The 27,529-nt window shown below is 29.5% G+C and overlaps 10 protein-coding genes across 10 annotated transcripts; 3 read left to right on the top strand and 7 right to left on the bottom strand.

Annotated features, from left to right (window-relative positions):
* Positions 1-209: 209 nt before the first annotated feature.
* GO595_002901 (uncharacterized protein) lies at positions 210-701 on the top strand (the record flags this gene model as incomplete). The annotated part of the gene is made up of 1 exon (XM_067915862.1): positions 210-701. One exon carries the CDS (start codon positions 210-212, stop codon positions 699-701), a length of 492 nt encoding a protein of 163 aa, XP_067776702.1.
* A 181-nt stretch (positions 702-882) lies between these two features.
* Positions 883-2,007, bottom strand: GO595_002902 (endoplasmic reticulum-Golgi intermediate compartment protein 3-like; the record flags this gene model as incomplete). Its single annotated transcript, XM_067915863.1, has 1 exon — positions 883-2,007. One exon carries the CDS (start codon positions 2,005-2,007, stop codon positions 883-885), a length of 1,125 nt encoding a protein of 374 aa, XP_067776703.1.
* Positions 2,008-2,071: 64 nt separating this feature from the next.
* GO595_002903 (TPR-like protein) lies at positions 2,072-5,341 on the top strand (the record flags this gene model as incomplete). The annotated part of the gene is made up of 1 exon (XM_067915864.1): positions 2,072-5,341. The coding sequence occupies one exon, from the start codon at positions 2,072-2,074 to the stop codon at positions 5,339-5,341; it is 3,270 nt and encodes a 1,089-aa protein (XP_067776704.1).
* A 3,485-nt stretch (positions 5,342-8,826) lies between these two features.
* Positions 8,827-9,660, bottom strand: GO595_002904 (putative never in mitosis A-related kinase; the record flags this gene model as incomplete). The annotated part of the gene is made up of 1 exon (XM_067915865.1): positions 8,827-9,660. One exon carries the CDS (start codon positions 9,658-9,660, stop codon positions 8,827-8,829), a length of 834 nt encoding a protein of 277 aa, XP_067776705.1.
* A 5,615-nt stretch (positions 9,661-15,275) lies between these two features.
* Positions 15,276-15,581, bottom strand: GO595_002905 (histone H4-3; the record flags this gene model as incomplete). Its single annotated transcript, XM_067915866.1, has 1 exon — positions 15,276-15,581. One exon carries the CDS (start codon positions 15,579-15,581, stop codon positions 15,276-15,278), a length of 306 nt encoding a protein of 101 aa, XP_067776706.1.
* A 426-nt stretch (positions 15,582-16,007) lies between these two features.
* Positions 16,008-16,208, bottom strand: GO595_002906 (40S ribosomal protein S28; the record flags this gene model as incomplete). The annotated part of the gene is made up of 1 exon (XM_067915868.1): positions 16,008-16,208. The coding sequence occupies one exon, from the start codon at positions 16,206-16,208 to the stop codon at positions 16,008-16,010; it is 201 nt and encodes a 66-aa protein (XP_067776707.1).
* Positions 16,209-16,426: 218 nt separating this feature from the next.
* Positions 16,427-17,110, bottom strand: GO595_002907 (haloacid dehalogenase-like hydrolase family protein; the record flags this gene model as incomplete). Its single annotated transcript, XM_067915869.1, has 1 exon — positions 16,427-17,110. One exon carries the CDS (start codon positions 17,108-17,110, stop codon positions 16,427-16,429), a length of 684 nt encoding a protein of 227 aa, XP_067776708.1.
* A 4,483-nt stretch (positions 17,111-21,593) lies between these two features.
* Positions 21,594-23,096, bottom strand: GO595_002908 (Endonuclease/Exonuclease/phosphatase family protein; the record flags this gene model as incomplete). The annotated part of the gene is made up of 1 exon (XM_067915870.1): positions 21,594-23,096. The coding sequence occupies one exon, from the start codon at positions 23,094-23,096 to the stop codon at positions 21,594-21,596; it is 1,503 nt and encodes a 500-aa protein (XP_067776709.1).
* Positions 23,097-23,809: 713 nt separating this feature from the next.
* Positions 23,810-26,915, top strand: GO595_002909 (uncharacterized protein; the record flags this gene model as incomplete). Its single annotated transcript, XM_067915871.1, has 2 exons — positions 23,810-24,604; positions 25,317-26,915. 2 exons carry the CDS (start codon positions 23,810-23,812, stop codon positions 26,913-26,915), a joined length of 2,394 nt encoding a protein of 797 aa, XP_067776710.1.
* Positions 26,916-27,055: 140 nt separating this feature from the next.
* Positions 27,056-27,463, bottom strand: GO595_002910 (uncharacterized protein; the record flags this gene model as incomplete). The annotated part of the gene is made up of 1 exon (XM_067915872.1): positions 27,056-27,463. The coding sequence occupies one exon, from the start codon at positions 27,461-27,463 to the stop codon at positions 27,056-27,058; it is 408 nt and encodes a 135-aa protein (XP_067776711.1).
* Between the last annotated feature and the right edge of the window lie 66 nt (positions 27,464-27,529).

Below are 27,529 nucleotides of genomic sequence, written 5' to 3' on the forward strand. Positions count from 1 at the left end.
ATAAAATTACTAAAATTAACATTGATATGCTTACAGACAAACTTGAAAGTATTATTTATAACTCAGAACAAAATATAGAGAAATTAAAATCACAATCAATAATGAATGAAATCAATTCACGTAGAAAGATAAATACATCATTTGAAGAATTAAAAGAGAAGCATAAGCAAGAATTATTCGAATTGATGAAAAAGTATGCAGTTGCTAAAATGCATGAAACGCAAAGAGCAATTCCCAAAAAAGATGAACTTATTTTACAATCTAAAGGAGCAGGAATGTCTGGAAACTTCCAAGAGGCCAAGCGTCTCCGTGATTTAGCTTATGTCATTGGAGAAACTGATCTAGAGTCAAGACTTGCAAAGACAGATATTGATTTCGACAACAACAAAAAAGTATTAATGAAGAAGCAATCAACTGAAATTAAGAATTTAGCTCAAAAGCTAAACTCTGAACTTCTTTCAATTAAAGAAAACACAACATTGATGATTGAAAAGGAAAATGAACTTAAAAATGTAAGAATATCATCAATATACTCTCAGGAATTTTCCAAGGATCCAAAAGGAATAAGAGCATTTAAAGAAATTATGGATAGAAACAACTGCCAAATACCATCTGGACTTATAATACCTGGACAGTTTATTGAAAAGAACATTGAAGTTTCTCAATCTAGCTCAAAAATTGCAAGAAGAAAAAGTAAGTAATGCAAAGATAATTCAAAGAGCAATTTGCTTTTTGATTATATACAAATAGTTGAAAATGATTGTTTTTTTGTTGTTATTAAACTCATTATTTTAAAACTTAATGAAAAATTATTATTATTATATATATTACTTATTTTACACAGTTTTGTATTGAAAACATTTTATAAAAATATCCAAAAAGTTATAAATCTTTACCAATTCTTCGTTTTCCTTCCATTGTTGTGAGAGCTCTAAACAAAAATTGATCAGCAAGCGATGCACAAGCAAATGCACCGCCCACAATTGCGCATATAGATTTAATCAATTGCCACAATGAATATGTTGTTTCTGTTGACACAACAGAGAAAGGAGCTATATCAAACTGGAAATAAATTCCTGGAACATCTCTTGTCATTGTTTCTGTGATATTCTTTTGAACGAATACAGGTGTGAACTTATACGTATTCACTTCAAACATTCTGGTGGATATCCATTTAGTTGGAACCACATTTAATCTGTACTTATAACTCATTCTTCCTTTTTGTTTTTGTATAAAAGTAAGCGAGTCAAGTGGATGTTTCATCCCTGGAACATTGGCACCGATTTCAAAATAATGAATAGTATGAGAAAGGTTCAATGAGCGAGAAACATGTGAGATATCACGAAGCTTTTTCCCTGCAGGTTTCGCATCATCAACGGTTGTAAAAAGAAGGGTGCCCCGAACGCGAGGTAACTTAATCATTCCTGAGATAAGACAACTTTCTTTTCCAAAATTAACATAACCTTCATCAATGCATTGTTGCCACTTATCCATTGATGAGAGGTCCCATCCTTTGGCTTTAAATGCATCAATGACATCATCACATGTTTGACAACATTGACCTTTAGTACCTGCACCATAACAACTACCACAAGTTTGTGGACGTGTTGGTGTGTTATTACGATTTTTGACATTATGTTTTTTGATGCTGATCCATTCTTTACTTCCTGTAGCATAACCATTCTCATCAATAGTTTGTTTGCGAATTTCATTGTGGACATTAATTTGTCGATTTCCATCTGAATCATATGCGATTGGTATAAAATGATTACAAGGTGAATAAATTGTCATATTAAATGTTACTGCCATTGTTCTGTAAATTCCTACGCGTGATGTATCAACAACAATTTCATCATGGAGACGTGGAATAAATAATTGTAAAAACTCATGCCAAAATAAAATTGTCATTGCACAAATTGTTAATATCGATAGAACTGCTCCTCCAAATGTCTTAACTTTTACGTCTGAATCTGTATACTTTGGAAAAAAATCGAATTTCGTTAACATAAGGAACGAAGACCGTTTAATTATGTGGTTGAATGTTTGGGGTGTCCTATAAAAAGCACTCATCATGCCTCCTAAATCACCATTAGCTGAACAAGAAGCTAAGGATAAAAAAATGATTGACCTTGGGATTAAGGAGGCTCAAAAATTGATAGCATCTCAACAATACGAAGAAGCAAATCGAACAATTTCAAGAATTTCACCCCCAAGTTTTAGATTACATTATCATCAATTTGAAGTTGCTATTTTAAAAGCTGGTTTGGCACTTAAGCAATCAAAATGGACCGAAGCACGTACCACTATTCAAAGTGCTATTAGATTAAAACCAGAAGATCCACTTGCATGGAAACTTTTTATTCAAATAGATAGTAAAGGTGGCACATCCAAAGATTTAAAGGCAACTATTCAAAATGCCATGCAAAATTCAAAGCATGATAAATCAATCGTTCTAGCAATTGCGCCATTTCTCAAACAATTTGATGATGACCTTATTACAAATGAATTTATTCATTTTGTTCGTTCCACACCCGATGGCATAAAATTACCAATATCCACATATATTCCTGAAACTCCAGAAACGTTAGATTTCCGTATTGAAATTCTTACTCTAGCTGCACAATCTGATCCTGAAGCATGTTCCACTCTCATTCATTTGTATCTTGACGAATCTGATCCATTCAAAGCAATTCCTCTATCGTTAACCCTCCCCGAGGGGCACCCCGACCGTCTTTATGTTGAAACATTATTAGGAGATGATCCTATTGGTTCAGCTCTTAAACATTTTCAAACAGGTTCACCACGTTTTCGTGATTTTCTTCAAGCAGCCAAAGAAGGAAATATCTCCAAACTTAAATCGGAGATTAGTTTAATACCATCATTTTTATCAGGTCGAATATATATATGTGAACATATTACAGATCCAAAACAACGAATTCAATATATTCATGAATCCCTTACTAAATTTCCACAATCGAAAAAATTATTAATATTATTATCTCAAGCAAAAGAAGAACTTAATGACATTGATGGATCAATATCAACAATAAAACAAATCCAACAACTTGATACAAAACTTGGGCAATCAATGTTATTAGAAATCTTAGTACGACATCAACGTGTTAAAGAAGCAGCCGAAATTCTTAACAATGATAATAACGCAGAAATTCCAACGTATGAAAAGGCAGTAATTGAATTACAATTATATAAATCTGATAATGATATAAATAGACTTAAGACAATATTACAATTACCAGATGAACCGAAACTTTATGGAATTAAAGCCGAATGTGCATATGAACTTCGAAATGAACTTGGCGATAAATGTGAAAGTATTTTTATAAATGCTTTGAAAAATGATAAAAATAATCCGAATATCTATATAATGTTTGGGAAATATCAACTTACAATTAAGAAGGACATTGAAAAGTATAAATTTTTAATGCAAAAAGCCATCGAATTAGGATCAACTGATATTGAAGCGTGCGAATTAATTAGTAAAGAATTCATCGGAAAAAATGAACTCGAAAAAGCATTAGAAATATGCGAAAGAGTTGACACTGAATGGAGTCATTTTCGATCTGGTTTAATACAACAAAGACTTAAACAACATGAAAATGCTGTTCAACAATTCCAAATTACATTAAGATATAATCCGAATTGTTATGAAGCTTGGAGCTCATTAGGTTATTCTTATATTATATTAGGGAGAATAATGGCTGCGAAAGAAGTCACTGAAGAATTACGGAAGATTGGGAAACCTGATAAATCATTAGAAAACCAAGTTTCCACATTTTTAGGAAGAACAATTGAAATCAAAGAATTTACATCCGAATATTTTGAGATCGAAACAAATCCATTACCATTTTATACTTATTTACAACAAATTATTATATTAATTCGAAGGTTTAAACGATTTGGTCGACTTGAAACATGTAATAAGTTAATTAATAATATAGAAAATATAGTTGAAAAATTTGCTCAGAAATGGAATTCATTAAGTTCCGTCTTAAAAATTTGTGGCGATTTTTATGTCGAATGTTTTGATCTTAAAAACGACGCAAAATATTCATTAAATTCATTTAACTTATATAAGAAAAGAGTTGAACTTGATTTACGAGCCGAAAGTTTTATAGATTTATCACATTCACTTTACTTATTAAACAAACCTGAAGATGCATTAAATATATTACGTCGAGTTATTAAAACATTTCCAACAAATTCATTGTTATGGATGAATTTGGGGATTTCATTTGCTTTAAATAATCGATATCCATTTGCACGACATTGTTTATGTGTATCTTCCAAACTTTCGACTGATATTGAAGCATCACGTTCATTTGGATGTTGTGCAGCTATTGCAAATCTAATTAATGATGAAGAATTATTTAAACAATCAACAAATATGGCAAGACAATATAACCCTTATGATCCAGATGTTTGGGAATTACTTACTAAGAAAAGTGACGACGTAAGCAAATTTGACGCTGCGTTAATAGCATTTGAATTCGGATGTACAAAAAATATTTTAGAAATTCTTCCATCACTTTGTTTAAGATCAAATCATTTACTTGAAGCTTTAAACTTCGCTTTAATATCTAGAAATAGAAATGATATTTGTCAAGCTTATGAAGCAATTGGCGATTATGAAAACGCATTAAAATTCGTCGATGATAATGAAGAAATCAAAAATAAGATTTTGTTGATTGGTAATTATTCATTAAATGAATTTAAAGAATTCGATTTGTATAAAAATAACTCGTATGAAGACGCCGCGAAGTTATTCGCTGAAAAAGATGATATATATAATCAAATCGCTTACGCTTTATGTTTACATGCAATGAAGAAAAACGATGAAGCAATTGAAGTGTTAAATAAAGTGAAAAGTGACGCGCTTTTTCTGGCAAAGCCGATCGATAGGATAATTCTGTCGTTTACGGAAAAGTCGAAAACCGTCGAGTCGCCGTTTATTGAAAAGGACCCTTTATATTTCTTCCTGAATCAATTAAGAGCAAATACAAGATATGGTGCAGCAAAGGCAACAATAAAAAGATTCCCGTCTTCAGATCAGGCAATTAGATTGTTTTTGTATGAAATGTTGAATTGTAAAGTTGAAAATGATGATGATGAAACAAATGATTTTGCACTAACAAAAGCAAGAGCATTGTTTAAGCAATCACCTTCGAAGGAAACATTAACGCTCCTTGTAATATTTCTAGTGAAATGTACAAAATTTGATGAAGCAAAAGTCGAGTTACAAAAGCTTTGCGTGTTGTGTCCATCGATAATACCATTGGCAAAGAATTTGCTAATACAAAAACAACGAAATTTTAATGTTTAATAAATATTAGATTATTGAATTGATTTTAAAACTAATTCAAATATTTTTTATTGGGGAATTATGCAAAGTTTTATATCTTTAAATTTTTATTAATGTATAAATTACCAAAATGTGCAGAATCGATAATTTCTTCTCCTTCTCCGATAAAAATCCTTGATAAATTTAAATTTTATATATTATTTTCTATTCTTGCATTTGTTTTTCCTTGTGTGAAGAGGACATTACAGCCACCAGCACGTTAATTAACTTTTGTGAACAAAATTCTACTATTCAAAAAGTGGTGCAGAGTTCACTTTTGTAAACGATAAAATTTTTAATGACCGACTTTTTGACAGTCACGTATGGCCATACAAACATCGTCGTTTAAACGCATTCAATTTAGGACATGCTAAGTGAAAACAACTTTAACCCAGATGAAAAACCGTCACAGTATAACCTGAAATTTACCCATTTATCATTCAAAAATTGCCGAAAATTTGGGTGAATTTAATAACCGTTTATTAGAATTTGGGTGTTAATTCAATTGTCAAGTCATAAATAAATGAAGATGAATATTCTCTTTATTTCCATATCTTTAGCTCTTCTTTTTAAAGATACTCATGAAAAATTCTCAGAAGGAACGCTTGAAATAACTAGCTCAAGTGAATTTGACTCACAATATCAAAGTGAAACAATTCATGTTATTATCGGTGGTAATGTAACTATAATTCCTTATCGCGCTTTTATCGAATGGCCTCGTTTAAAAACTGTTGATATTTCAAATTCCGTTGTTACTATTGAAATGGATGCATTTTATAGATGTTCTGCATTAGAAACAGTTAACATTGGCGATGGTGTTACCACAATTTGGACTTGTGCTTTTGAGGAATGTGCAAATTTAACTACAGTTAATCTTGGGCATTCTGTTAAAAATATTGAAGATCGGGTATTTTCCGGATGTACTTCATTAAAATCATTCACATTTGTGGATTCTATTGAAACGATTGGAAGTAATGCATTTTCTCGTTGTTCTTTCCAAAATATTGAAATTCCTCATTCAATTCAATTTAGGGATTTTGTTTTTTCTAACTGTATATATTTAGAAACAGTTGATATTAAAGGGGAAGAAACTATATTTGGAATTTCAACATTTCGTGATTGCCCAAATATTAAATCCATCACAATATCAAGTGATAATAAATATTTTTCAAATTTAAATGGTGATGGAATTCTTTATAATAAAAGCAGAACATCAATTATATTTTATCCACCCAAAAAAACAAATACAGAATATAGTATTCCAAGTTCTGTTATTAGAATTGAGAATTATGGATTTGCTTATTCTTTATTGGAAACAGTTCAATTTACAGATAGTATTACAGAAATTGGTGAAAATGCATTTTACAATTGTTCTTTATTAAAAAATATTGAAATTCCAAAATTAATTCGAACGATTGAACAATGTACGTTTTTAGATTGTTCGAAATTAGAAACATTGAATTTAGGTAATGTTGTTACAATATGTTATAGGGCATTTGATAACTGTTATTCCTTACAAAATATTATAATTCCTGATTCAGTTGAAACAATCGATAGTAATGTCTTTTCTTATTGTTATTCACTACAATCTGTTAATATAGGAAATAATGTTGCAACAATTGGAAGATATGCATTTTCTAGTTGTGGAAGATTAGAGAAAGTGAATTTTGGTAATAATGTTAATATAATAGATGATTATGCATTTTATTATTGTAATGCATTACAAAGAATTGAAATACCAAATTCAGTTATTACAATTGGTGGATATGTGTTTTATTTTTGTACTTCGTTGGAATCAATTTCATTAGGAAATAAAGTTGAAACAATTAATGATTATGCATTTTCGAATTGTGATTCATTACAAAGTATTGTAATTCCAAACTCAGTTACCAAAACTGGTAATTACACATTTTCTGAATGTAAAAAATTGGAATCTGTTTCTTTAGGAAATAATGTTAATGCAATTGGAAATTCAGCATTCTATTTGTGTGAAGTATTAAAGGATATCACTATTCCAAATTCAGTTACTACAATCGGTGATTCTGCATTTTCTTATTGTTATTTACTACAATTTGTAAGTAATGGAGAGGGTGTTGTTACAATTGGAAATGAAGCATTTTATGAATGTATTAATTTAGAAACAGTTAATATTGGAAGCAATGTTAACTCAATTGGAATTAATACTTTTATTGGTTGTACAAATCTTAAATCAATTAAAGTATCGAATGAAAATAATTATTATTCGAATTTTAATGATGATGGAATTCTTTATAATAAAAACATAACCACAATTATTTGGTATCCATCAAAGAATGAAAATACGATATATAATATACCAAATTCAGTTACGAACATTGAAAATTATTCATTTTATAAATGTTCTGTTCTTGAAACAGTTAACATTGGAGATAATGTTATGATAATTGAAACACAATCATTTTATATTTGTAAAAGTTTTAAATCCATTAAAGTATCGAATAATAACAAATATTATTCAAGTGTTAGTGATGATGGAATTCTTTATAATAAAGATATTACATCCATTGTATATTACCCATCAGGAAATGAAAACACTATAGTTACTATTGCAAATTCAGTCATTGAAATTGGAGAATATGCTTTTGCTTATTGTTCTTTCTTGGAAACAGTTGATTTTAATGAAAAGACAGAAACAATATCTAAATATGCCTTTTATTGTGGTTCCATTAAAAACATTGAAATTCCAAATTTAGTTAAAACAATAGAAGAATATACATTTTATTCATGTTTGCAATTAGAAACAGTAAACTTTGGAAGTGTTGTTACAATTGGTAGATATTCATTTAGTCAATGCGCTTCATTAATAAGTATCGAAATTCCTGATTCAGTTACAACTATTTGCCAAAATGCATTTTATAATTGTTCAAACTTAAATACAATTAAAATAGGAAAGAATGTTGCCAAAATAGAATATGATGCATTTACGTTATGTTCCCTTTATTGCATTTATTATTATGGAGAAACAGAGCCAACAATCGAATACGATTTTTATTTTGTTTTCCCAGATATTTCTGTTATTGTACTTCCTTCTTATCAAAGTAACAAATTCGGTTATTATTCAATTACATATGATACAGAATGTAAAGTTCCAAGTGATGATAACAATAGCAATACTCTTGCAATTGCATTAGGTATTTGTATACCGGTAGTAGTTTTAATTATTGTTGGGTTGGTCATATTCTTTGTTGTTCGATCAAAGAAGAAGAAACAATCCTATTCATCATCATCATAAACTCTTAATGCCTTATTTTTTTTTACTTTGTTTTATTACAAATGCTATAAATTACTTGAAATAAATATATTTTTAAAATATTGGTTAAATTATTTTCCAATAAACCATTAACTTTAAATTATCGATATGATAGTTATTGTATACTATTTATTTTAAAAACTTAATTACTCTTCTAAAAGGTTATTCCATTAACATTTTATTCAACAATTTCTTTGAGTTTTTCAGTAGGAGAAATATTGTTTTGTTCCATCTTTTTAACTCTTTGTTCCAGTAGTTCATATTTAGCTTTCTCTTGTTCATATATAGCTTTTTCTATTTTGATTTTCTTTTCAAGGATTTTGAGCGCGATTTCAGGAAACTCAAGAACATTTAAGAGTGAAAATTTTGATGAATGAGAAGAAAGAAGATTGTTAATGATCTCTCGAAGACCTTCACTAAGCATACGAATTTTCGTTTGGCTGATATGACGTGTTTCTTCAAAGTTTGAAAGTGTAGCCATTTCATAAATTATTATTCCCAAATCTGTAAGATCTTTAGCTTTATCAACTTCTTGACAGTTACTAAGTGAAAAATCAGCAATCTTAACATTATTTTCTGAATCAAAGAAGACATGACGTGATGTAAGAGAACCATGAGCAATTGGATGAGATTTGTGGTAATGGCATTCATACAATGAAAGAGCAATACTAGAAACAATATCCCATATCTTATCTTCAGGAATTGGTTTCTTTGTTTCGGCTGCATTAGATATGAAGGATCGAAGGGTACCATTTGGACAATAATCAACAATAAGATTTAATGTACCTTGATCATGATCAACAACACAATTGTGATACCTGATGATACCAGGAAACCTGATTTGTGTTAAGGTATTGACAGTTTCAACAATTCTTATTTTTTCAGATTTAGAAAGACCAACATAATTAATCTTCTTCATTACAAAGATTGAGTTATCACGTAACCTTTGTACCTGGAAAGTGTGACATGATCCCTTATTGCTTAAAGGTTTGATGATTTTGTATCCTTCCATTTAAAATGTTAAACGTCCATTTTAAACGGCTTCTAATGGATTTCAAACGATTTTTTTTTTTAGTTTTTTCTCAGAGAAAACTCAGCTAAGTATATAAAATAAATATTTTATTACAAAAAGATCAATGTTTAATAACAATTATATTTTTATGAAACTATTTCTTCTATGCTGATAATCTACATAATTGTATGCATAAGTTTAATTGCTTTGGGAAGTTAATTTCGATGTTTGTTCTTAGTTCTTCCCCAATTTGATCACAAATATCTTGAATTTGATCCAAATTTACTTTTTTTCTTTGGCATGATACAGATATTGCGTCAAGGTACTGTATCATTTCATCTATAATTTCTGTGTGATTAAATACATTTTGAGTTGGGTTTTCATCAATATTCTCGTTAAAAAATGGAATATTTGGAAATATATCTTTTGGCTTTGCACGCTTCCATCTCCTAAATTCAACCATCAGAGGACCCATTTTGTTCTCGCTTTCTTCAAGTCTGGCTTTTAATAAATCAAGATATGGCTCTTTTTCATTTACCTTTCTTAGGGATGTTTTCGCTGTGCCTCTCATCCAAGTATCAAACGAAATAAAAAAAGATTGATATGCTCTGTCTAAGTAAGGACGAAGATCTTTTTTTTTGATACCAATAGATTTTAATAAGTAAGAAGCAGATTTTTTAACGACATCACCAAATTGCCTTGCTATTGGCGCTGTTGGATCACGTGGCAATAAGTCTGATTTTTTTATGGTAATTTTTGGTGATGGATTATTATTACTAATTTGTTTTGAAAAATATTGTATCGTTGGTTCTTTAACAGGAGACATGCTTGGCCTTGGCGTGATTTTTCTTTTTGAATTTGGGGTTCTTCTGTGCCATTCCACTGGTGAAATCATGAGCTAAATCTGTTTAAATGAATAAATTTACTTTTAAATAGTAACACAAAGAAATACGTTTACTTTTTCTAAGCAGTAAAAAATCAATACCATTCAAAATTTAACAGCCATGTGAATGACACAGACAATCTAAACACAAAACAAGACCACGCAGTATGGAGCTTCCAACCATTCACAATAATAACAGCAATAAAATTTATTTGTGGTACAAAATTTTTTAATTTTTATTGGATACAACGATAGAATTTTCAGGCAAAAAACACTCATTGAATTTTCTATCGTTTGCTGAAACCATTTAATGAGTTTTGCATTTAGATTCAGAATGTTCTTCACATTGAGGTGGGGTACTTTTGTCTGATAAAATAGCTTCGATTCCTGCTATAATGATATCTTTTACATGTTCATTATTTTTTGCTGAGCATTCTATATAAGCACTTGCTCCAATAACATTTTTCACCTCTTCTATTTTAAATTTTGGAATTATATTATCTGTTGTTTTTCGATAATTGAATGAATTATCTTCATCTTTCAAACCAACTAAAATATAATGTTTATTGGAAAAGTCCTTTCCAAGTTCTTCTAAGTACAAATTTTGGATATATTTTAATGATTGAAGTGAAAAGATTGAAAAACAAAGAACTAAAACGTCTGATTCTCGACAAAATAGAAACGCCAATTTTTTAAAATCAACATCAAACTCGTAGGACAATTCTACTCTATACTTTTTATCTTTATATTTTGTATATGTATAACTATCAAAATTTGGCACATATTCGCTTGGGTAAGATCCATAAATATATGTTAATATGAGTGATCTTCTATCAACTTGTCCAATAAAACCAAAATTGATTTGATTATCTGAGCGCATGACGCTTGGTGCCGAAAAAAAAAATTTTTATAACTTGCAATTTTTTGAATTATCGGAGAATCTTATTTCCAGAGCATAACGGTCACCAATAACGGTTATTTTTCGTACATTGAAAAAGTTGGTGTTTCGACAGAACGGCTTTTTCAATGAAATACGATCATTTCTGGTATTCAGGCGGTTATTTTTCGTTTCTGGTCGGCCAACTATATTATCAATTTGATGTTGAAAAATTGAATATTTTATTTGTAAAATTTGAATAATTTCGAATCTGACGAATATGCCAGCGGCTGGTATTTTCGAAAATTTCCAATGATTTTAACGGATTCGGGCCTCCCTATGGAATCCAAATAAACGGTTTCTATAATTATGTATCGTCTGTGAAAAAAAATAACAGTGTTAGCAACAATATACTTATCATATAAATATTATATTTTCAAAAAAATTCAAGATTACTTAAATCAGAATTTCCGATAAAAATTTTTAATTTATCAAAAAAATTTGTTCACCAAGATATTATCATCTGCTGATTGATTCAATAAATTTTTGGTGAAAAGTGTAAATTTCTCGTTCATTTTTTTGTATTATAATAATTAATTAACTTCTTTATGAATAGCTATATAGTGCGCATATAACGGATATGTTTTTTCTATAAAATTTAATTTTGAAAAATTATTATCAATTATCATTTTTATGCATGAAATTTTTTCATTCAAGCACAGCCATTTCACAGACTACCCAAAAAGAAACTTACTATCAACTCATATATCAAGTTATAGTTGATTTTATTAAGATATACAAACTGTAATCAATTTTTGGAGTGGGGATTAATTTTGAGTTTTATTTTATAATAAGTGTAAACAAAAGTGATTCATTATTATACTTAGGCTCAATAAAAAAAAATTTGAATGTTATATTACCTTTACTTCTTTTCTCATTTTTTAGTATTTTTATATCCATTTTAATTGATTTCACTTTCAAGGTTATTAAATTTTTAAGCCTTATACAATCCGAAATTTGGTGAAAATAAACGCGAACGAATATATTTGATATAATCAGTTGAAAATTCAATATGATTTCCCAAAAAGTAACTAACTTTGTTAATGGGTTTTCAAGTATTGAGAGAAGAACTATCAATTTTTTAATTTTTTTATAAAATGAAATAAACTCAAGGAAAAATGAAAGTTAATATAAAATAAACAGAATTCTATCTTGTGTTCATTTATAAAAATGCTTTCAATCATGACTACGTTTTGTACAAGCATAAGACTTTATGCTCGTGAAGATCTCAATGCATCAAATGGTGCAGGAGGAACATATTTATGGTGGACAGACCTTGGAAGTAAAGATATTATTTATCGTGTTATGCATTGTGGTAGTGATAATATATGGAAAAGCACAAGTGTCTTTGCAGAAGGAGATAAAGTAAATGTATTAAATGTATACCCTTCTGAATGCAAGAAATGTTTAAAAATAGGTGATAAATATAAAACCTACAATGTAATTTTTAAATTTGCTAAAGATAACAATCAAGTTATATTACCAAAATCAGCATCTTTAAAAATATGGATGGAAGGGGGAACGATTATAGACAAAGGTGTTGAAAAAAAGTTCGATCCATATGGAATTGATCCGAAAACAAAAAAGCAATTAATTTTCGTTACATTAATGTCGATAGATGAATTTGAAGAAAACCCAAATGCTATTTTTAATTATGATGTAACCGTATTTGGAACATGGGATGCCAATGCTTGTGTGTCAATAACAACTGAAACAGCACAAAACGTGGTTAGCAAATACATTGATGAAGGTTTTGGTGTTTTAGCAGGACATGATACTCTTTCAACTCATTTTTATGATTACAGAAGGAAACCTCTTGGATTAGCATCTATAAGTTCAAAGTTTGGAATAGAAACTAATGTTTTATTACCAAGTGATTTTAAATCTGATAAGATTAAAATTGAGAAAAAAGGTCTTCTCACAAATTACCCATGGAAAATTGGAGATATTAACGATAATTTAACCATACCAGAAGCTCATATTAATAGTGCTACATTTGGGAATATATGGATGTCATTTTATGGAGATTGGAGAGTTCCTGAATACACAATTATTGGTTCCAGAAAGTTATTATATAATTTCTATCTATCATCATATAACAATGCAGCTATGATTCAAACAGGACATAGCAATTGTGATTCAACCGAAGACGAAAGAAAGCTTATTGCAAATACAATCTATTATCTTAAACAAAGAACCACAAGAAGTTCACTAACTATTCATGAAACACAAGATATAAATCCACCAGCAATTCATCAATTAATGCCTAATTATGAAAAAAATCTTATTTATTTAAAAAGTCATGATTTTGCTACAAGATATCAATTCAAAGTTGAAGCAATCAATATTTCAACAAATATAGTGGTGAATAAATCAAATAAGGTGTCTATCAGAGTAAAAACAAACCTTGCAGGCCATTATTATTTATTTAATAAATTTCAATCGTTTAAAATCACAACAAAAAATTCTATTACATGTAATAAAACATTAACAAATATAATTAATATTTTCGAAAAGTATTGCAACTTGAACTTACATGTTGCACCTTATGATCATGCAGGAAACATCGGAACAACAAAATCATTTAATATTACCAACAAATGGAAAATTTGTCAAAAAAATTATAATAATGAAAATAAAAAGGAATTGTTCAAAGGGAAAGTAAATGATAATCAAAACAAGAAATCAGAAAAAACAAAAAATCCAGTAATAATGAAAAAACAAGAAGCATATTCTACATCAAATAATAAACTATTAAAGAAGCAAAACAAACCAAATTCAAACAAAGATAAAGTATTAAAACAACAAAAAGTATATTCTAAATCTATAAACTCAATAAAAATATCAAATAAAACGCATGGTTCACCAAACATTTCCGAAACAACAAAACAAGACTTAAAGTCAACATTAAACAATCAATTAAATGTTCATAAAATAACAAAGAAATCAAATTTAACTCTAAATAATCAAGTAAACACCACTTACATAGCAAAACAAGAATCAAATCCTGTATTACGTAAACAAAATAATATCACTAAAACAACAAAACAAGAATCAAACCCAGTATTAAGTAAACAAAATAATATCACTAAAATAGCGAAAGAAGAAAATGTGACTTTAAATAATAAGTTAAAAGCTATTGAAAATATTACAAAACATCAAGAATCTCCTCATTCAAGCGAATATTCAGCGAATGATAAAAGTAGGCAAATTTCTCAAGAAAACAATGGAAAATTTGTACTTCCTGATAGTTCTCAACAAGAAGATAAAGCAAATAAGAAACTTTTTTACACTATTTTGAGTCTTTTAGGAATTATTGTAATTACTTCAATTGTAATTGCAACTATAATCATGAAGCGTTGTAACCAAGCTAACGAAATTGTTGATACAATGGAAACTCCAGGTAATATTGTCGCTAATGAGCAATCAATACAATATCAAAATCCATTGTTCCATATTAGCGAAGATGATCCATTTGAAGATGACTTCGATCAATCTAGAAATAATGAATAAACGAGAAGGCCTAATTTTTTTCTTATTATAACAATTTATAATAATTCGTATCTTGGTACATATTGAATCATGTGCTTATAGTTAAATACCAATGCAACAAATGAAATTAACGATCATAACCACCAGAGAAATGGGTGCAAATGTTATTTTAAATTAAAGGGAATTAACGAAGTTCTTGGGATAAGAGCTTTCATGAAAACATGGTTTAATGTTTATATTTGTAATCAATTAACTTAATTAATTTATTTGTTCAAAAAGTAAAATATTTCAAATTTACATCATTTAGAAACCATAAAGAGTTCTACCTTGGCGCTTGAGGGCATAAACAACATCCATTGCTGTAACTGTCTTCCTTCTTGCATGCTCTGTGTATGTAACTGAATCACGAATAACATTTTCAAGGAAGTGACGAAGAACACCACGAATTTCTTCATAAATATCACCACTAATACGTTTGACACCACCACGACGAGCTAATCTTCTGATAGCTGGCTTTGTGATACCTTGAATGTTTTCACGCATAACCTTCCTGTGACGCTTAGCACCTCCCTTACCGAGACCTTTACCACCTTTTCCACGACCTGACATTAAAAATAAATGAAGTATTTGAGCGCCAAAAAAATACCGCCGAAAAATCAATGATAAAATGCCGTTTTAGTACCATTTTTTTTGATATTAAACTTTAGAATGACCGTTAAATACCTGGGTTTCGAATCAAAAAAGTTTTCTTTATATTCCTTTATAAATATCATTTACAACCAAAATTGTTGTCATGTATGGCGCTAAAGTATTGATTTATAAACATTCATGACCTTAAACAATAATTTAAATTAAATGTGTCAAAAGCAAATACGCAAACAAGTACCTATTTTCAGTTCATACAAAACAGCGTGAAACCAAAAAATTGGGTGTTTTCTATTAAACCCATTTTGAAGCTTCGAAGAAAAGAATTAATCAAAAATATTAAAATGTAATCTCAAACCAACAAAATCGCTGTTAATTGTAGCAATTTATTTATCGGAGACGACGAGCTTCACGTTCTGTTTCGAGGAGAGAAAGGATATCACCCTTCCTGACTGGACCTTTGACATTACGGATAAGAGAACGCTGTGACTCATCAAGGAATTCGACCTTAACTTGTGTAACACCACCACGGCTACCTGTACGTCCAATTATATCCTTGACAACAGCTAACTTGACTTGGACTTCTTCCATTGAAAAGGACAGGCCATGTCAAAACCGCCATTAATAAACGGTCGTTTATAAAACAAAGCAAGAAAAATATCTGTTTAATGGGCTTTTAAATGCAAAACCGAATTGTTTTAAATACAAAAAAATATCACAAACATAACCTTTTTCTCAAGCGAATGAAAAAGAGTTATATGAAGAATTTATTTATGATTTGTAATTGTTATTTCTGAAACTTTCTATCTCTACCATATATACTTGTCAAAATCAAATTCGTCAAACGAACTTATTTGATATGCAGGATTTACTCCTCGCTTTGCATACTCCTCTTCATTGTTTTCAAATGGCTTGTGGAGGAAGCAAGTTGCCATCCCTGCTTCATTTGCAGCTTTGATTCCGTTGAATGCATCCTCAAAAACAAGAACATTTTCGGGATTAAAATCACCTAATTTCTTGCTTGCTGTTTGAAATATCTCTGGAGAAGGCTTTGCTTTTGTAACTTCATTTCCACAAATCATTGTATTGAATAAAGAATAAATATCTTTATGATTTGAAATTTTGACTTCATGGAGTTCTCTCATTGAGCTTGTGGCAACAGCAAGTGGGATGCCTTTATCATGAATTGTTCGAATAATTCTTTCAACTCCGTGAATTAACTTTGCATTTGGAAAAAGACCTTTTAAAATTACAGATCTCCTTTGTACAAATTCTTGTGGTGTCATATCCAAATGATAATGATTTACATATATTGCAGCAACATCAAGATCAGATCTACCATTTGTTAGATCTAATATTTTTGGATCATATGGTGGAGGAACAAAAGATTCTAAAGCCTTATAATATAGAGGCAGTGTATCAAGGATTACACCGTCGTTATCGAAAATAACAGCTTTAATTTGATGTGGCCAAACTTTTCCTGCTTTGGTCATATGCAGCTTTTGGTTCCATTTAAACGTTCAATTTGTTATGTGGGTAGAAAGTAATGTAATAAGCCAACCAAATAATTAAATTCATCAATCATATTTTGTTTTTTGTCTAAATGATTCTTACTGCAAAGTTTTCAAAAATGTTTTTGAAGTATCATTAATTTGATAATGGAAATTTCTTTTATTTTAATCTTTTTTAATGACAACAATTCCTTCTTTTTTAAATATTAATTTTCATTACAAATTATTATTGTTATTATCTCCAATTCTTCATAAATCATCTTTTGTTTGGTTTTTATCATAATTTGTCTAAAAATTGGTTTTTAATTTAAAGAAATTTATTCAGATAATATTTATAAATATATTTGCTTATTGCAATGAGGTTCTTGAGCAAATCTATGCTCATGATTTATCGTCTTTACTGCATAAAAATTTTATTTGCTCCATAAAGATCAATCGGCTTTAATCCATATAAATGGAAAGCCCAATCTCTTTATTTGAGAAAACATTAAACTCAACTGATCCTGTTGTTATTGCATCTGATACACAAATTACATTTCCAGAAGATCCTTCATTTAAACGTAAAGATGTTCCAGAAGGAGAATTGTTAAATGCGAATGATTTTTCTTCGATAGAATTTCTTCAACAACTTATAGATAAAATAAGTGAATTAATTCCATTTCTTTATAGTTATCGAAGTGTTTCAAGAGCTATCTATAATCAAGAAAATCATTTAAAAGAAGTAGAAAAAGATGAGAAAAAACGAGATGAGATTATGCGATTGTTTGTAAATTTATTTCAATCGAGATTTGAAAAAATGTGTAATATGAAAGAAGCATTAGAAGATGTATCTCAATATCTACAAAATTCAATTATAAATATGACTAAACAAATACCAGATTTGTTTTTCCAAAAGCTTGTTGAATTATTTGATATAATTTTAAATTTAGAACAATTAAAATTAGTTAAAGTTGGTTTAACAAATGATTTATCATTATTTAGAAGACAAAAAAATTTAAGTGTTGCAGAAAAAGAGAAAAATGTAATGCTTCCTCTTTTCCTTGCAACACCACATCATCTTTTAATGAATTTACAAAAATATTTTAAATCAAATGGAGGAGATGTACCAGTTCAATTTTTCATTAAGTTTTTAGATTATTGTGTTACCAAATATAATAAATCAATATTAGCAAAACAAAAGCAATCACTTGTTATATCAATGTTATCTTCACTTGTAATTATTGGACAAAAAAAGTTAACATTTAAAGATAATATGATTCATATTTATTCAATTATTTCAGAACATCCTCTTATTCCATTATGTGGAGAAAATCATTTTCAAACATCTTCAATCTTTACTTATATTGAAGATTTTGTGTTACCTAAAGGAATCATAATCCTTGACGATAAAGAAAAACTCAAAGCAGCACGAGATCAATTTCTTCTTAAGAAAAAAGCGTTACAATACAAAGAAATGTATAGATTACATTTACCAAATATTACACGAATTTTACGTAATGAGTCAATTGATAATTTAAAAATGTTATATGATATATTATCTTATATTAGTGAAATGTCGAATGCAATTATGACGCAATTTGCTTTTAAGTCAAATTGTCAAGCAATCACAGATAATCCAGATGTATCTCTCTATGATTGTCAAGTACGCTTAAATTATAGTAAAAGTGATCTCGATGCTCTAATAGAAATAATTGGGGAAATTAAAGTACTTTCAAGTTCAGCAATTCAAGCTGAACCAATCATTATGAATTACATTTATAAATATATTGGTAATTATATCCAAAACTTTATACATATTACATTAGGAGAAGTATTATCAATCGCAAAGAAAAAAAATGACAATGATGTAATTCAAATCATAACATCAATTCGAAATATCTTTGGAAGATTTGGTAATACTTCACCGTCAAACACCAACGAAAAGAAATTCACTCCGAGTAACTCAACGAGTATTCCTCCGTCGGTGCATCAACTCGAAGTATTACGTGAACAAATTTCTCTTTTAATGTCACCTGAAAGTCCGTTTTATGAAAAGAAGAAACTCAAAGCGCATTATAAGTCATTTTTATTGAATTTTTCTTCATTTCTTGATGAAACTGAAAATTTCCATATTTTATTAAAGTATTCGCAATATATTCGCGAGTCATCAAATTTAGGTTCGTTATGGTTTCGTGAGACTGCTTTAGATATCGAAGGGAAACGTCATAACATTATCCAATTTCCAGTTCGTTCATCATTACCATTTATCTTAGCGGAACATGTTTTAAGTTCCATAGATACACCTTCGTTACATGACTGTGTATTTTTCCCATTTGAGATATATAATGACGCAGCATATTTAGCGATTAATATGTTTAAGTCGCAATATTTATATAAGGAAATCGAAGCGGAAGTATCACTATGCGTTGATATGATATCATTCACATTTGCGCATACATTTTTTAAGTTCTGTCGTAAGACTGCTGCTTCATTTGAACTACCTGAAGAACATATCGGCGAAATAACAGTAACACCAATTCGTTATTCAGCTGTAGTTAAACAGAAGAGTTTACAATTACTTGGTTCTTCTGTTGACTTTAATATCATTACTACACATAAACTGAATGAAACTATCGAAAAAGAATTATCGCGACTTATATCAATATTAAATGACTTCCGTATGATTCCTTATGTTCTACATCTTTTAAAAGTTATTAAATCAACACATTACTTATTGAAATGTAATGATTTATTACTTGATGACTTTTGCGTTTTATGGGCTAAAGCTCGTTCTGCTATGCCGAATTATCCTGGTACAAATTTAACAAATAAAATCATTGATGTTATATATCCGCAACATATGAAATTTAGTGTAACTTTACGAATGTTTGTTCCTACAAAAGATTTAATGTTAATTCCTCCAACAAAAGATGATTGGGCCTATGAATATGTTAAAATTCATTCGGATGATACAACTTATATTGGTACAATACATTTTTCTTCATTAATAGAATTATTAGATGATGGAGAAATAGTTTCATTTATAGTGAATATATTAGGGAGAATTGATCAAGAAATTATTAAAGTCATTGAATTATTTAAAGATGTTTCTACATGTCTTAGAAATGTACATATTAAATTAGTTGATAATATTGATAATTATTTATCTTATATATTTGATGCTTATAAAGATGTTAAGCATCCTCAAATTGGTCAATTATTTAATGCTTTAAGAAATATCGGGAATTTAATAACAATGTTATATCTGATTGAAATAGAAATGAAACAAAATAATTGTAATTCTTCAATTATATCATCAATCGTTTCAATCTTTAATATTCATATTGAGAAATATAAAAATATGTTTAATGAAGATGAGTTCGATCCTATCAATATGGTTAATTGTAGATCTTTTTCGGCATTATGGCCGATCCTTGAATTTATGTTATGTTCGCCAAATATTATACAATTATCGGATAATTTGGCGTTGCCTTATCCACTAGAAACTTTTGGTGATGGCCCTATAATTGCTGCTCATTTCTTTATAATATTAGCAGGAAACTTAGGTATTTATCAATATAATTCAATAACTATAAAAGCATTGAAATTATATGATATACAAAACCAGAAATCTAATAAAGAATCACATCATTTTATATATTGTGCATCAATGGTAAATCAAGCAAGAAATTTCGCTGAAGTTATGTTGTCGCCGTATATATCAACTAAAGCTTCCTGGACAAATGAACTTTTTATGTAAAAATTGATTTGATTTAATTTTAGTATTCTAAATTTTATATAAAAATTGATTATTATGAATCATCATACTTTATATGAATTATTTAGTATTTTTAAAGAAAGAAATACTTGATGAAGAACTAATTATTTATCAATGTTTTTATATATATTACTTGCCTGTGGATATTGATTATGTAAATCTTTAATTTTATAGTTAGTGCGGTATAAACTTGAATGTTAACAATTTGTAAAATTAGTGGGACTTCTTTCTCTGTGTAAGTATTGATATAGCAATCGACCAATGTTGTTGATCTTTTGATTCATCAATATCTTTAATTGTATTAAGAAAATTTCCGAAATTTTTCACTAATCGAAGACATTCTTGATAATTTTGTGTTGATTTTTCACATTCATTATGAAGATTATTGATCAATTTATTTATATTATAAAAAGATTGTTGGTTCATAAATTTTTATTAATACCATACTATTTCAATAAAATGGTGTCATAATAAGAAAAGAAATGATTGATTCTATTAAATATATTTCAAAAAAGAAATTGGCATCAAATGAAAATAATAATAAAGAATCAGTTAAAACAAAATTAATTTTTCATAAATAGTTTTATTAAAGTATTTTTTTATAACTACTCTAATGTATCATTAAAATTTAACAATACAATTTTTTTATAATAAAAAAATTTTTTTTTCTAATTTTTTCCTTCTTCCTAAATCAACAACAAAAATATTTTAATTTATTCCTTTCACAATAATTTCCAATTGTTTTCCATTTTCCACATTTACGATTACCTTTTCATCATTTTGTACAGGTTCGTCGAATTTAAATTCTACAACAACTTTAGCGCCAGCGATTAATATTCCTTCATTAGGTTCAGGATTTCCAATTTTATCTTTTATTGACCATTTTACCCAAACCAAAGAATTATTAACTAAATTAATTTTTTGTTTTTCATTTCCTACGATTACATTTAAATTATCTTCGAAACCTAATTTTGGCATCGAAAACATTAAATGTTCATTATATTTAGCGTCAATTATTTCATTTAATAAATCTAATCTTTCATTATCAATCAATGGCACTACGAATTTATATGCAGCGTGTACAGGTCTATGATCACTAAAAGCGCATTTAAGTGAATGATAACATATACAATGAGGTTCAATCGGATAATTATAACATTCGGGTAGAACTAAGTTATTTCGATCAGTTAATAATAACTTCGATTCCCCTAAAAAATGTTGCGCCATATCAGTTTCGATTTCAAGCGCATCTTCGAGTCCGATTTTTAATCTTTTATTACCAGTACGTACCAAAATCCGATCAGTCCATGAAGGCACGCGATGTTTCGGCGATGTATCATAGATATCTTTCCCTATGTCATATTTAAATGTCGGGTTAAATAACAATGGCGGCTCTTTAAAGCTTCGAATGATTTCGTCCGTCTTTTGCGTGGTATGTAATTGATCCATATCACTTAAATCGGAAAGTTTTCCGCGTTGAATATACTCAATGCATTTCTCATACGTTGTAACAATGCGATAATTTAAATCACCCATAAAGATGATATAGTCAACATCTTTCATATCTTCGATGATTTCATGCCATTGCGAATTACGTTGTTCCCAATTTTGATCATGCGCTGCTAAATGACAACAAATGGTGACAAACGTGGCGCTACCAATGGTCCATCGGAAGAAGACTACGGCTTTGTTCGCTAACATTCCATTAGCACCTAATTTCTTGGTAACAATTTGATGATCATGAATTTGTGATGAAATGCCTTTACGGACTAACGCACAGCAAAATACACCGCCCATGGATTGATGCGCAATGATATCAAAGCCTTCCGTATCGGACATTGACTGCGCTTGTTTGATGTGATCGGCCCATTTGTCAGAATTACTACTATTACCAGTAACAACGGACTTAAATGACATGTCTATTTCTTCTAAGGCAACAACTACGATGTCGGCTTGTGAAGCAGGCGCACGAAATATTCGAGATAAATCTGAAAGAACTTCAGAATTGGGTTCGCGACTGCCGACATTCCAGGTAAGAAAATGAACGCGTAAGGTTGTGGATTTATAGTAAAATTGTTCGTTTTTATCAATAATATGTTTTTTCCATATTTCATAATAGGATTTATCAACTGTAATTGGTGACTTAAAAGTGGACTCTCCGATGTCAGAATCAAATAAATCAGAATATTTTTGGTTGGGCTTAAACTTCATAAGATATGATGAATTTTCTTCAATATATTTATCAACAGTATCATTAATATAAATGGACGATTTGCCAAAATGTGAAACTAGTAGTTCTAATTCGTCAATATTAAAAATTTTGAACTCTATTTGAATGTTGTCATATGATAAAAATTTTAGAATTAATTTCATGTCTTTAAGGGAATACGCTGACCGCACATCAGCTGATATTGGTATAAAACAACAATATGTCGATGCTTCTTCAATTACAACAAACGATTTTGTAATGGAATCATCTGCAATCCTAACAGATAATTTAACATTGGTCCCATTTGGAAGCAAAGAAGCATTAGCTGTAATCCAATTTTTTGTTGATAGAATCGCTTGTTGCATAAAAAAAAATTATTTCTATAAAAACCGTTTCATGCACCAAAAAAAATAAAAATCGAACTTTTTATAACTCATATATGATTATAGTATCATCACAGTGATAAAATGATGAACTTACTTATGGGTGTTTGATAAGAAAAAGTATCGAAGCAAAAAAAATAGATTTTTGAAATTTGTAGGAAATATTTATTTTTTACCATTAAGACTCATTCTCTTGTTTGAATTTGTTATAGCTTGGATTTTTCTTTAGCAAACATATGGTTGGTAATCAAATTTATCCTTTTTTTTTCATTCGATTCCTTTTCAGCAAAGCATTTTAGAAGCTATTCAAAACTTGCTTTATCAAATTTTCCATGTTTGATAAAAGCAATGGAACTATTTATACGATATCAACACCAGAAGGACCCAAAGAAGTTGCTTTACCACATTTCCCAGAAATGCCAGATAAAATTGTATGCCCAATAAATCAATCACAATTTAAAATCATTCGACCAAATAACACAGCTGACATTGAATTCCTCAAGGAATACTCGCAACTAATGATTCGTCAAACACGTCAAACCTATATAGCAATTGATACTGAATGTGCATCACGTCCATCCGAAGGTAAACCTTGGGGCCCACGTCTTGCATCTATTCAATTTGCTGAATTTACTTATGATCCACGAACTTTAATTTTTTCTTTTGGACTTGGGATCATTGCTTATTGGCCTACAGATCCAATTATTTCTACACTTATCACATCCATTTTTAATCGTCCTAATGTCAATCTTTATTTTTATGATCTTACTAGTGATTATACATTTATGGAAGATGAAAACATCCGAATTGACAAATGCCAAATTTATGATTCACAAACTCGTTATCTCAATGAATACGAAACCAGTTTTTTTATACATAAGCCAACTAAATCACTTCTTAAAGCAGTGCAAGACACATGTTCATATTGTCCTTTATCTGTTAATGCGTATTATTATATGGAACCATTAAAAAATCGAAACTTTGGACTTATTCATTACATTCGTAGTAAACTTCGAATATATTATCCATTAACTATTAATGATTCGACACATATATATGCAGCAGGTGATGTTGTTCTTACATCAATTGCTGCAATGGCACTTTATCGAGATGGTGTTGATTTAAAAGTACGAAGAAACACAATAAAAAAGATTAATGAAATAAAAATGCTTAATGCAAGTAATAAATATAAAAATGAGGTTGAGTATGGTATTGCGGTACAAATTAAAAAATGGGCATATAAAGAAAAGTTTATAAGAAGAGTCATCGAGTTGCCATGTCCTGAGTTTAGAGGACAAACTGAAAAAGAATTAAATTGGGTATTAAACTTTTTATCACAGCTACATAAAATCGAAAATTATATTCCAATCGATCCTATCTTATTAAATGGAGATAACATAAAAAAGATTTTAGAAGTAAGAAATAAAGCTAGATTGTTTTTAAAGTCTGATGAAATATTCCCATTGTTATTGGATTGGGCTAAGAGAGAAGGAATAATAACAGATGAAAACATAAACGCTTATTATAAATATAAAGAAGAAAAAGCGTTAAGAAAAGAAAATGAAAATACACAAATTTGAAAAAATGTTTTTGTATAATAAAAAAGTATGATGTAAGAATTTTTTTTATTTCTCATAAAAAATCATGTGTTTTTTATCTATTAACATGTAGTCTTGTTGTTTTCAAAAGTGGCAGAAAACCAATGCGTAAAGCTCTCAATCGAGTATTGAATTTGTGTTTTTTTGTATAGACAAATCCCATTTGAATGAACGGTATCGGCAAAATCGACTGTGAACCGATTTCATAAGAAGAATGGAAAAGTCCTCTTATTTCGCACAGTCAGCACAACAAATTATTAATGGATCAAGTGAATACTCTCAACCAGAATTTGATTTCAAATGTCAGCTTCCAACAGAAGTTGATTATTCTGATATTCATAGATTCATTACAAAAAATTACAATGACCCAAATGACTTTGTGAACTACTTAAAGGAGTCATTTTCACTCCATTGTGCTAAACAAAAGATACTCATTTTAGATCCTTCTTTTCCAAAAAATTCACCAAAATTTTATGACTCATTTGCTCAAACAGATCTCGTAGATGCTATGAAAAACTTATATAGAGCTGCTACCATTGAACCAACTCAATTTCTTTCACCATGGGAACAATATTATCTTAAAGCAATAAGTCTTTACGTTAGTTCACTTTTGGCACTTCCATTTATCAGCAATAAAAAGAGTCAAAAGGTTCTCAACTTTTTCTACTCGAAACTTAATCCCCAAATTCAAAATCATAATCAAATATTTCTTTGTCAATGCAAGCCCAAAGGCGTCAAAACAAACAGTGTTTTCTTTGTCAATACATTTGGTGATGTTACATTACTCCAAAAAGATGGTACATTCAAGAAAGGCAAATTATCATTATCCAAACAATCAACAATTTTTACTGATTCTGAGAAAAATTCCACTCCGTATTCCTTATTAGATCATCAGGGCAAGCCATTAGAGCTTTCCCATCTTCATTATCTCCAACTCATCTATATTTCGTGTGACATTATCAAAAACTATCCCATCAAAGACTGCATTTTCATTGGCAAAATGTTCTACAACTACAACGGCATATATTTGCATAACATTTTTAACACCAGTTTGAGCAATAATAATATGTCATCAATCATTCCATATCTCGCGAATGTTTCCATATTTATGGACCGCCATATCTTTCTTCTTAAGTCAGCTGCCAATTTCTTTGCGTTTCATCCCCAGACCCAAATTATTGATTCATTTCCAGTCAAACTTTTTCATCATTTTTTCAAGGTCACGATTGATTCTTTAGTCGATGTACATATCACGCAGCTTCAATCCATGTTTGGAGCGCTTGATTCCACATCAGTTGTTGAACCAAATTTCATCAATCAAATGATGATTGATTTTTGGGATGCCATCTTATCATATGCGCCACGCTTCCCGCGGTGTATCCATGAGCTCCTTAAGTACCTAATGATCTTATCCGAGCGCTCTGGAAAAGATAAATATAATTTCCCATCGCAAATATTCTTCAAATGGTATTTCATACCGCACATCGAAGCACGACAATCGAAAGAAGCTCCATCGCCTGCAATGTACCTCATAAAGACAGTTCTCGATAATGTCGTCAGTAAAATCACAAAAGAAACAGGGAAAAACACGGAGATGTCGCAATACACTATCAACGCAAACGTCGGCCAAATGACCGACTTCTTCGACTACTTCATGAATAGAGCAATCGAACCTATGGGCGACGTTGAGATGCCACAAATGAATGAGTATCTGCTGGGGCTCAAAAAGATTCTAGAGTTTACTGTCGATAATAAAAAAGTTTTGATGAAAAATAAGGAGAAAAATGGATACGAATGGCTGTTCATTGACGACTTATTGTATATGCTAAATGCAAAGTAATTAATTATAAATATTAATTTTAAAAGAAATTCTTATGTCCTTTTGTATAAAAAAATTGTTTCATCAATAATGCCAACTGATTCATTTGTTTAAAGCAAATATTTAAATTCACATCTAATATAAAAAAAAAAATTGATTTACTAATCATAGGTGTAAAAAAACATATCCAACTCATCGTATGCTTCATCATTCTGTTCGTTGCTTTGTGATTGGCTTGATGTAAACATTGGTGTAACATCGTCTGGTTGAGGTGATTGAGCAAAGTCCAAATCAAGGTCTACTAGGTGATCCCAACTAGGTGATAGGAGTTCGTCATTTGGTTGTTGATTTTGCACCTGTTGTTCGATCTCATATTTTGCATGTGGAATTGTGCTTGCCTTGTTGTGTTTGGACTTTTTACCAGAACATCTTTCGAATTGTAAGAGTTCACCATTGAGATAAATTTTACCTTCCTCTTTCCCTTCTTTGTTACGGTGGTATTCATAAACTTTGGATGTGCCGGGAGGTATGAATGTTGCTTTTTTAATCCTTTTCGACTTTGGGGGCATGATAGTAAGTGAAATGAGAAGAATTTAAGTTTATTTGAAATTTGAATTCAAATCTGAATATCGTTA

Source organism: Histomonas meleagridis, assembly GCF_020186115.1.
Source record: "Histomonas meleagridis strain 2922-C6/04-10x chromosome Unknown contig_20, whole genome shotgun sequence".
NCBI classification, from domain to species: Eukaryota; Parabasalia; order Tritrichomonadida; family Dientamoebidae; genus Histomonas; species Histomonas meleagridis.